This window comes from Triticum dicoccoides, chromosome 1B, assembly GCF_002162155.2.
Source record: "Triticum dicoccoides isolate Atlit2015 ecotype Zavitan chromosome 1B, WEW_v2.0, whole genome shotgun sequence".
Lineage (NCBI taxonomy): Eukaryota > Viridiplantae > Streptophyta > Magnoliopsida > Poales > Poaceae > Triticum > Triticum dicoccoides.
In genome coordinates this window covers 507,641,321-507,653,090 of record NC_041381.1, presented here as the reverse complement: position 1 = coordinate 507,653,090, position 11,770 = coordinate 507,641,321, and the positions used below count along the sequence as shown (strand labels likewise).

The 11,770-nt window shown below is 50.8% G+C and overlaps 1 protein-coding gene across 1 annotated transcript; it reads left to right on the top strand.

Annotated features, from left to right (window-relative positions):
* Window positions 1-4,462: 4,462 nt before the first annotated feature.
* On the top strand, window positions 4,463-5,793 carry LOC119345140 (myb-related protein 308-like). Its single transcript, XM_037615337.1, has 2 exons — window positions 4,463-4,822; window positions 4,921-5,793. Exons 1-2 carry the CDS (start codon window positions 4,560-4,562, stop codon window positions 5,402-5,404), a joined length of 747 nt encoding a protein of 248 aa, XP_037471234.1. The 5' UTR covers window positions 4,463-4,559; the 3' UTR covers window positions 5,405-5,793.
* Window positions 5,794-11,770: the final 5,977 nt, after the last annotated feature.

Here is an 11,770-nt window from a genome sequence, read left to right as displayed (position 1 = left end):
ACTAAATGAAATTGTATATTGATTCAGATATTAAGCATATATTTTAGGTGGAGCAAGTGTCTTTTTTTATCCAATGATTGGGAACTACTCCATCGGTCCCGAATTACTTGTAGGAGTACTAGATTTATCTATGTACAGATGTATCTAATCATGCTTTAGTGTTAGAAACATCAATATATAAACAAGTCTAAGACAAGTAGTTTGAAACGGAGGTCATTACTAAGGAGGTACACATCGGAGGTACACAGCCGTTTTGGACGGACAAGTCTAAAACTGAACGTGGTTGCTCAACAAGAGGAAGCAAAAACAAAAACATTGCACATCAGATTTGCTATCGTGTGGTCCTAACAACCGGGCACTCATCGCAACAAACATTCCCATCGGAGAGGCAAATCATTAGCCTCTGATTCTCCAGGTTACCGAAGCACTGACCATGGAGAATTAGGTCGAATACAATACATTAGCGACAGACTTGCACCCAAAGAGTCACAAGCACCACTAGCACTAGCACCAGCAGCGACTCCATTTTTCAATCGGAGGAATTGTCAGGGAGCATCTACACAACCGACGAATCAACCGAACCCATCCATGATCGGTTCCGCACAGCAATACACAACATTATCCCCTGCTACCCATGATTTTTTTTTTTGAAAAAGAGCTACCCATGATTTGGTTAGGGACGGAGGGACACCTCACGCCCGCAGGCCACAGCCCGACGATTCTCATTATTCGGAGCGGATGGCGTCCGCGTCGGAGCAGATCGATCAAGTTTATGATGATAGGATCGTTCGGATACTGTTTTGTGGTAAGCCACCATTCATTAAAGAGGGAGGTCTAGTTCGCTAGCTACCGTGAACCACCACGCCACAGGCTTGGTTTGGTTTGGTAGCCCTGCACATCGCTCTGTGCACATGAATGCACGTATGTACTAGTACAACAGATGTGCTATCTGTCAGTGGCTGCATGGTTGGTTACTGGTCGGCACTTGACAAATTGACACCACATTTGTGTGCTACCTTGCTAGCTACCCGTACCTACTCATGGTGGCTCGATCACGGCCGGGTCAGGGTGACAGACAGCGCGCGTTGGCTAATTATAAGCGGGTTAGTTCGTCCTCATAGGACTCGCCACCAACTGCTAGTTAATTATCGCGAACCACCCGTGCGCCTACCTCCCCTATCAGCATTTGCAGCGGATGATGGGATATGATATGGTCGACGGATGGATGTGTGCGGTTGTCTGTCCGGCTCGCTGTCTTTGCCGCGGTTTGCACATGCGATGGCTGCGTGCGACTAGTTTAGGCGGTTTATTCGGCGTGCGTCAGAGGATGGATGGATTCCCTCCGCTCCGGCACGGACGAATGGATGGATGGATGCAACAAAACCGTGGCGATCAGCAGTACGTACTTCTCCTGTGCTGCTTTTCGTACGGCGTTCACACATTCCCTCGTAAGTCACGTCTCACCTGCCACGTTCTAACTCGGTGCGCCTTCTTACGGTGCGCGTGCTGTTAGGTTAACGCACATGTGTGTTATAATAAATCCGAGATATACCGTCGATCATCCGAGGACCAAGCAATTACATGAGCATGACATCAAAATTTGTTAACGACATCGATATGGCTACATTCCCGGGGCCTGACTATGAGCGCTCCTCCCCATGACACCGCTACAATACCGCACCCGGTCGCCCTGGACACCGGCACATGCCGCCAGCTTCCCCTGCGTTCCGGTGCTATTATGTTGGCATATGTTACATCGTGTGTTTACCACCGCTATATATGAGAGGCCTAGGATACAGTGACCTATTTGGACACGACTCCATATCCTATATAAACACAATACAACTACAGGTCCAACTGTAACCTATCTTGTATACTATATTCAACACAATTCTGAAAACGTGTGTCCGTTATTTATTTTACAGAAGAGCAGGCAACTTTTTACTCCCTCCGTCCGTAAATACTTGTCCTTAAAATGGTTGTATCTAGACTTATTTAGTTATAGATATATTCATTTTATTCATTTTGAAAACAAGTATTCTCAGACGGAGGGAGTATTTGGCGAGAAACACTCTTAACCGCAGTCGGTGTTGAAGTTTTTCTCTTTTTGAGGGACGCAGTCGGTGTTACTGCCACTTATGCTGTGAGAGGTCGCAGCACGACCAACCGCATGCACAAACAACAACCCATACCTTGTTTCCAGCTGCACCCGCGATCTGAGCGGCATCTCGACCGAGGCCTCGCTTGCGGCCGGCGATCAGATCAGATAAGCAAGGACTTTTCGCGCTCCGGAACCCATGCACGCATGCGTGCATTTGCACAGCCAGAGCTCCTACGGCAAGTTGCGGAGCGCGCGTGGAGCTGACTTGAGGCCGCACGCGGACTTTTCCGTCCCGGCCCGCCGCCACTGCTTTCGCCCAAGATGCTCCCGGTCAGTCTCCACCCCTCTTCTCGTGCCGGGATCCCAACCGCTGACCCGCTTTACGCCGATCCTTTTCGCCCCGGTCGGGTTCAGTCCATCTACAACGCTTGCCAACGATGGCCCGTGCCCTGCCCCTGCCGAGAGCTCGCCCATGATATCTCAGCTAGCCTGCGCCTGCAAGAAAAACACGCGGTGTGGACTGTGGTGGAGCCTCCCTCCAACTTGACTCCCTTTTCGGCACGGGACACGACCGATTCTTGCCGATCCGCATCACTAGCACTAGCTCACTGTCGCTGACCGGGTACCCTCGGACGAGTTCACTTAAACACGGCGTGCTATTTTCCTTGTGTAGAACAGGTCGGCACGAACGTCTGCTCCATGCATGAATCATGGTACGTCGGGCCCGATTCAACGGGCTGGGGCCGGGGACGGAGGACCCGAATGACCCGACCCGGTACGACCAAAAGTGGTTCCCAACGAAAAGGGAAGCTGGGCACGTTAGTTTTGACCCGGGGGCCGGGCACCTTTACCGGATTCTTTATCCAACCCGAGCTAGCCCACCGAGGCTGGGCTGGGCTGCTACCAAACTCGACCGAAACTCGTAGCCAGAATACCAAATGCACGTCACCTAACCCAAGTCCTAAATTATTGCACCCTTCTAGAGGATTTCCTCTAGGGTGTCGTGCAGCACCTACTGCCCGTAAAGCTTGCATACGCACGTACCACAGTTGGTTGTTGCTGATTCCTTCCGCGTGCAGAAGCTTCTTCGATCGGTTCGAGCACTACGCAAAATCCACCGCACGAAATTTTCGCAAGAACCACCTACGTGGAATTCGGAAGATTCTTGTCTTGGCTTGAATTGACATACTAGTAGTACTTCTTTGGGTGCCGCTAGAAATCTGGCGGCTGGAAATTTCGTTTGAGGTCAATCGATCATGTGAACCGTTGGAGACGAAATCAATGACCCACGGACTTTCTTCAACTTCTCGGCGCATCTCCTTCCTTGAGCCGTCAGCCACCACCGGCCTAACCGCCGCCCCCCACCACCCGCGGCCGACGGCGCTCCCGCGACGCCTCGCTGCCCCACCTTCCCCGAAACTATTCCCCACCGCCGGTCCCGCCACCCCGACCATCCCTCTAGGGCCCTCGCCCTAAGCTTTTTCTCCGACGAATCCCCACACCACCGCCGTCCACCACCGCCACCATCCTGAACCCCTAAGATAGATGCTCGGGTGATGAGGGCGAGCCACTTCCTTCTCTCCCGCGAGGCCCTCCATTCTTCCTTCATTCAAAAATCTACTGCACCGAATTAGAAAATCAGTTGACTGATGTGTGGCTAAACTGTATTTCTTTTGCATTTACGGGTGTGTTTGTTGTGCTGTACACTCGTACTGTACCAGCTCTATATGAGTGTATGTATGTTACTGTTGGCCGGTCAATGGGTTCCGTATTTCTACCCATCTAACAGGGAGTACAATAGTACTCTATGGAGCACCAACTTCTACTAAACCTAGCTAGCTCTTAAAGGCGAACATCTTCCAACCGTACCCGCACCTTGCAGCGACGTGTGTGGATTGTGATTACTCCGTCCGGGTGTACAAGTCATTCGCGTAGTTCTAGGTCATCGATTTGAGGAATTAAATATGTGTTATATGTCATGAAAAGTATACCACTAGATTTCCACGCGGATGTAGTTTCTAAATATATATTTTTTGTCACATATAATACATATTTAGATAGTTAAATTATCGACCTAGAACTACGCGAATGACTTATACAAATGCCCAGCGAACTCTGCCTACCAAACTCAAACTGTAGCGGTACGTGCCAAGTACGAGAGGGGGGCTGGAACAAAAAACACGCGGGCTCCACCGCCGCAACCGCACCGCCTCCCTCCCTCCCGCAACCACCACCCAACCCAAACCCACCCCACCACGCCCCCGTCAAACTCACTACATGCTGCCGAGTCAATGCGGACAGAGAAAAAGGCCAACCAACACACACACCACGCCATATATACCGCTCCGCCTCCGCTCTCCCGCCTCAGAAACAGGAGAGAGCTCGCTGCCGCCCTGCCCTGCTCTGCTCTAGCACCGGCCTGAGCTCGCGCGTGGTCTTGCTACTACGTTTGGTCGGCATGGGGCGGTCGCCGTGCTGCGAGAAGGAGCACACCAACAAGGGGGCCTGGACCAAGGAGGAGGACCAGCGGCTGATCGCCTACATCAGGGCCAACGGCGAGGGCTGCTGGCGCTCGCTGCCCAAGGCGGCCGGCCTGCTCCGCTGCGGCAAGAGCTGCCGCCTGCGCTGGATGAACTACCTCCGCCCCGACCTCAAGCGCGGCAACTTCACCGACGACGAGGACGAGCTCATCATCCGCCTCCACAGCCTCCTCGGCAACAAGTAAGTCGCTCTACCTACCCATCGGCCTCGTCGACGTGCCTTCTTCGTATACAGCAGTATGACTTCTTTGCTGACGACGGGAATGCTCGCTCGTGCAGGTGGTCTCTGATCGCCGGGCAGCTGCCGGGCAGGACGGACAACGAGATCAAGAACTACTGGAACACGCACATCAAGCGCAAGCTCCTGTCCCGCGGCATGGACCCCCACACGCACCGCCCGCTCACGGCCGTCGACGGCGGCGCGGCATCCCGCCCTGCACACATAGCAGTGCCGGCGAGGGCAGCGCCGCCACCCACGATGTTCGCCCTGCCGACAAAGCAGCCGCCGGTCGTGGAGTCGTCGTCCGACGACGGCAGCAGCGGCGCGACGAGCACGGGGGAACCACGGTGCCCCGACCTAAACCTCGACCTGTCGGTGGGCCCGCCGGCGGCCGACACGCCGACCTCGCACCCGGTCTGCCTCTGCCGCCACCTCGGCTTCCGCGGCGGGGAGGCATGCAGCTGCCGTCAGGCCGACAGCCCGGGCTCCCAGGGGGGCGGGTTCAGATATTTCAGGCCGTTGGAGGAAGGCCAGTACATATGAGACGAGACGAGACGGCTAGGCCCTAGGCTCCACAGCAATTTGCAAGACGGTGAATTTTTCCACCTCCACAGCACCACCGTCTCACAAAACGGTGAAAAAAACGGTGAAAGAACATCTAATCTGTTCATAGTATTTCAACCATGAATATTTGTCCTCTCTGTCCCTAATTTTGTATCGTTGGTTGGTGCTGTGTTTGGTGGAAAAAACGAGGGGATAATGTGACAAAGGTTGGTGTGTGTTTTTTGCGGAAAAAAGGGAGGACCTGATGTGAGGTAGCGGACACATTATTGTTTCGGGCATCAGATTCCGGTGTTCCTTTCCTGTGCAGTTTTGGTCATGTGGATGGATGTTGCGCAAGGCAATCATGTGGTGTGTTTTTTGGGTAGGTATTTCGGCTTGTCTGTGTTTGCACTCCACGAATCCTTCAGTTAGCAGGGAGTTAGGCAGTGAAGAAACTCGTATGGCCAAACAATGCTATTCTATTCTCAGGTTTGGTGCCTTGGGGAATGCGGTTCTTCCGACCGTGAGAGATTTTATGCTTAAACTTTCATTTGGATTGGTTATAAAGAGGTGAAATGGAAGCATTTCGAAGAACTATTAGGGCATCTTCAAGGTGGACACGCAAAACTCCCGCAACCGTACAGATCGAGCTATCCGAACCGTGAAAACCATTCAACGCCGACCTGTATCGGTCTGCCAGGCGAGCCGGACAAGATTTCTTCCGTAAATTAGAGACAAAGTGGGTGAGCTTTGCGAGAGTTCGGACAACCGAAACGTAGGAGCCATTTGGATGGCGCCCGCAGTCGTCCTACCAACGCTTGGCGCGCCAACTATTTGGCAGGAGATTTCGCCGCCGGTGAATTGCCCTGCAGGAAAAACTGGATGTGGTGACCAAAAATTTGGCTAGATCCGAAATTTGGGCAGCCACCAACGCTCGCCTGTGGCCTCAGTCAACGCCAAAATTTTGGCAGGGCTGTCGTTGGCTTCCATCCAAACGGCCCCGTAGGACTCCAACACCCCTGGCCCACCCAATCCCCCTTCTGGTCTCATTTTCTTCCACTCCGCCCTTCTCTCCCTTGCTTTCCATCTGCACCCTCCACCTCCACCGGCGGTGATGTACGTCTCCGGCCATTGCTGGACGTCCGAAACCAGCAGCGACGCGCCTACGATGGAGTTGCCCGCCCCGGAGCCATTTGTACCCAGGTATTCCGCCCTATGTCGACGACCTCCATGGCGGACACAACGCCCGACAGGTGTTTGGTCAAATGTCATTGAGCTTATTTTCAAATGTTGTGTCGTTTTTAGAATATGAAGGATGGTGAGCTACTCGACGATGGAAGATGAGTTGTTATGCGATGCGTGCCTGGCCGTATCCGCGAATTTTATAGGCGGGAGCAGAGGGGAGCCCTCCTGAGAGCAAGTGCATGAAAAGATTCACGCACGAAAGCACATTGCGCCCTAAGACATGTACATCATTCAACCACGCAACTTGAGGTTGTTGTCGTATCGCTGGCAAGCTATTCAGGTCAGCATCATCAAGTTTTGCGACGTGGTTCGTCAGCTCAAGGAAAGGTGATCATTGCACGTGGCAGAGGATGACATAGTAAGTTTTACTTCCTCTTGCCCTTGTTGATTGATTTATTCGCTCAATATTGGTCTGTGCGTTATATGTAGCCTACACGTGCCGCCGTGGTGTACCACAGGACAGGTGACGGGCATTTACGTGCATACATTGTTGGATGAAGCTGAAGGCGGGTATGTGTGAGAACGACATGATCCGTTCATGAAAAACTTATTGAACATGTGGGATCTAGTCGAATTAGAGGATTGTTGTACTACACTTAATTTGCATGTTATGTATGGATGATTTGTGTTATTTTCTATCCGAATTTAATGAATATCGACCGGTTTACATAAATTTTGTTTGATTAGTTAAAATACAGTTTCAAATGTATGCAGTTAGCGTTGGATAACATCCACCCACATCCGAGTTTGCGGACTGATCGTCTCTGCCCACGGACGGCTGTGAGAGAATTTTTGCAGGTTGGCTTTGAAGATGCCCTTCGAAGATCGTCTTGAAAGCAAAACAAGCTGACTAGACTGGCCAGAATCTGCATGAGACGAGATCGAGTAAGCAAGCATTTGTGTGTGCCTTCCTTGTCTGTTTGGTAGCCGAATCTTACATGGTACCGAGGGAAAAGCGCTTTACAGCCCAGAAAGCGGGAAAGGCGGAGACTGTCCTGCGCCGATACAAAGCGCCCATCAGCACCTCGGAACACTGAACTGGCAGCAGAAGTTGGTGGACGGATTTGGTGCAGTGCTGCGGCTCCTCCTTGGCCGTTGCCAGCACACTTTGCATATCCAGAGCTCACGATCGAGTCGGCGCAATTTCTTTTGGTTTATTTTCTGGAGTGAAGAAGCAGCAGCCTCCCGTTCTGGTATTCTTTGCTTGCGCGCCAAATATGCGAGCCCTGGTGGCCTTTGCGTACGTACGTCTGAATATACAATCGAGTGCACTTCGACATCGTAGCTGAGCAGGAGCTGCAATCATGGGCGGCCACTAGAATGTGATCGGGTCAAAGGTGAAAGCTTCCGTCGCTTCGAATAACAAGTCAGTGGAGATGGAGCTGTAGCCTGTAGGCATGCGTAGTGACTACATGCTGTTAACGCGCTGACTCTGAGCATTACTTGACTGTAGCTGTACCAGGTAGGTTGACTGCAAAACCCCTTTGCTACTGACTAGCTTCTCCGGAGACGTGCACAATGTTCTACTCCTTCTAGCTTAACAAGCCAAATCTACAGAAATATCCTGCTAATGCATATGTATAATATAAGTTAGTAAAACTGATGTTGTTGCTGCTGCTCTCGTTTGACGTAGAGAGGTCGCCAAGCGAAGCTAGTACTTCCTCCGTCCGAAAATACTTGTCATATAAATGGATGTATCTAGACATATTTTAGTTTTAGATATATTCACTTTTATCCATTTATGGACAAGTAATTCCGGACAGAGGGAGTACTACGTACCATTTAGCAAACAAGAGGCTTATAGGCAATTGTTTGGATGTGAATTGGGGACATTACCTTTCACGTACTTAGGTATACCCATTCACCATGTAAGCTGACAAACAGAGAATGGAAGTGTATCGAGGATCGGTTTGAGAAGAAACTGAGTTGCTGGAAGGGCAAAGTCATGCCATATGGAGGCCGATTGATTTTTATTAATTTGGTGCTCACGAGTATGCCTATGTTTTTATTGTCTTTCTTCGAAGTCCCAGTTGGTGTTAGGAAAATGCTGCACTTCTATCGATCCAGATTCTTCTGGCAGAGCGATGAGCTAAAGAGAAAATACAAACTCACCAAATGGGATATCATCTGTCGACCAAAGGACCAGGGGGGGCCTTGGCATTGAGAATCTTGAAGTCAAGAACAGATGTCTTCTCAGTAACTGGCTGTATAAGTTATCAGTTGAGACTGATGCCACGTGGGCGTAGATTCTCCGCAGTAAGTATCTGCAGTCCAAAACTTTGTCCCAAATGACAGTGAGACCGGCGGACTCACCTTTTTCGAAGGGGCTCATGAGAGTCAAAGCAGCCTTCTTTAATAGGACAAAGTTTTTAATCGGTAATGGCACTACCACGCGCTTCTGGGAGGATACTTGGCTTGGAGAAACACCGCTGACACTTCAGTATCCGTCCCTGTATAGTATTGTTCAATGACGTGATGCTTATGTTGCAACGATTCTGCAATCCATTCCTCTTAATATTCAGTTTAGGAGGACGCTTGTTGGCAACCGGCGGGTAGCGTGGCTTCATTTGGTGAGTAGACTGATGGAGGTTCAGCTATCTCATCAGCCCGATCAGTTGTGCTGGAAGCTTACTAGGTCTGGAGAGTTCACAGTTAAATCGATGTATAGCGATGTCATCAAATCTAGCGTCATTCCTAGTTCCAAATATGTTTGGAAAGTCAAAGTTTTTTTGAAAATTAAAGTGTTTATGTGGTTTGTACATAAACAAGTCATATTAACAAAGGATAACTTGGTAAAGCGTAACTGGATAGGATCTACTAGGTGTAGTTTTTGTGATTGAGATGAAACTATCAAGCACCTCTTCTTTGATTGTCCGTTGGCCAAAGTTTTGTGGCAGACGGTGCACATTACCTTTAACATTACTCCTCTGAATTCTGTCAGTACAATATTTGGAACGTGGCTTGTTGGGATAGAGTCCGAAATAGCTAGACATATTCGCGTATGAGTATGTGCTTTGTTGTGGGCAATTTGGAACTGCAGAAATGATTTGGCTTTTAACAGAATAACAAATATTCATTTTTTGCAGGTTATATTCCGAGCCACTGCGCTGATCCGTATGTGGTCGTTACTGGATCTATCCGGTGGGAGATGGTTGCACAGGATATCTTCAACCGGGTTGGGTGGCGGTCATGTAATAAGATAGGCGATTAGTTTTCCTATCTTTGTTATGCTAGCGGGTTGTGGCTTCTTGGCCTTTTGCTTTTGGCGTTGTGGCTCTTTGCGAGCTTGCCTTACTTTGTTTCATACTGTAAGACCTTGTTGAACCTTTTTGCTTATTTATAAAGGTGGCCGTATGCATCGTTCTGATGCAAAGGCCGGGGAGTTCCCCCTTTTCGAAAAAAGTCTCAGTCGACTGAGACTTCATTATGTCTTAGTTGATGCCATATTCCTTTGATCTTGTCTGGAGATTCATGCACAAGTTTTCTTTTCAGTTTTTCTTCTTATACTATATCACCTGTTTTTTTTTCGGGGAAAAACTTTCAATCTATTCATCTTCAATCATGGTAACACAACGAACTCTGGAAATTATAAAAATTACATCCAGATCCGTAGACCACCTAGCACCGACTACAAGCACTGAAGTGAGGCAAAGGCCCGCTGACTACAAGCACTGAAGCAAGGAGAAGACGCGCTGACTACAAGCACTGAAGCGAGGCGAAGGCGCGCCGCTGTCATCGCCCCTCCCGCACCGGAGCCGGGCAAACCTTGTTTAGTAGACAATCGGGAAGTCATCATGCTAAGGCCCCATAGAACCAACACACAAGAGCACCAACCGCCGCGGATGAAGAGTGTAGATCAAAATGATCCAACCTGAAGACACACGAACAAATACGAACGACGAATATATCCGAGCAAATCCACCAAAGACAGGTCCGCCAGATACGTATCCGAGCAAATCCACCGAAGACAGGTTTTTCGCGAATACACAAAGATTGCGCATAATTGCATTGATAGGAGGGGGTGAAAAAGTACAATGAGGTGTGCCTACATTGGTCACGCGTACACAAGCCAGCGCGGGCTCAAGTGGCCGGAGCAGTTAGAGGAGGGGTTGCTCATCCCCTGTACATAGCGCTAGAACCTATCTCTCAGATATCAAGTTCGCCAAGCCGTTGGCGCCGGCGCTAGCCCATAGGCGAGCATTTTCTCGAATGGATTGGAGTAGACTTGTGATGGAGGGTTGCAACTGATCAAACACACATCCATTCCGGTGCTTCCAATAGTCCATGCGGTGAGAGCGATGATGGAGCTGAGTCCCTTCGGTAGAGCCGTGGGTGATGAAGAGCAGGTGTCTATCCACCATTTCACGAATGGTGTGTCCGGACTTGGGATCGTGGCAGTCGACCGGCACCAAGAGAGGACCTCGTGCCAAATTTGGCGGGAGAAGGGGCAGACAGCGAATAGGTGGTGCATGTCCTCGGTGGTCTGGTCATGCAGCACACATCTATCGTTGTGGGGCAGACCTCGCCAGGCGAGGCGGTCGGCCGTCCAGCATCGATCCTGTAAGGCAAGCCAGATGAAGACCTTGATGGGTAGAGGGGCCCACGTCTTCCAGGTAAGCTTCCATGAAGCGTCGGTCGTAGGAGAAAAGGGGTATGGATTACCAAAATAATGACTTAAACAGTAGGTTTTCTTTAAAGAAAATGATATAACATTTTTCCTGTGGTATGACACCTTTTTTAAGACACACATCAACCGTGCCCGGCCGAGTTCACACCATTTGATGTCGTCTTTGACGCCCTCCATAAACCGCAATGCTTTCGACCGATGGCGTCTAAATCATGAACATCGATATAGAGTCAACGACATCAAAAATAGATTAATTGGGGGAAGCAACGAGGAGCTCCCGTGTCGCTCCCGCGAGCGGCTCGGGAGCAAACCCTAGCCGCCGCCAGCACCCACCCACCCTCCCCTCCTCCCCTCGCCGCCGGCGGAGGTCGCCGGGCGAAGCCCGCGCGGCTCGGCGGCGGCGGGGCCCTCTTCCTCCTCCGTCCGGGGCTGGCTGGCGCGGGCCGGTGGCATCGGGGGAGCTCGAGCGGCGGCGCACGCTCGGGGCGGCGCTT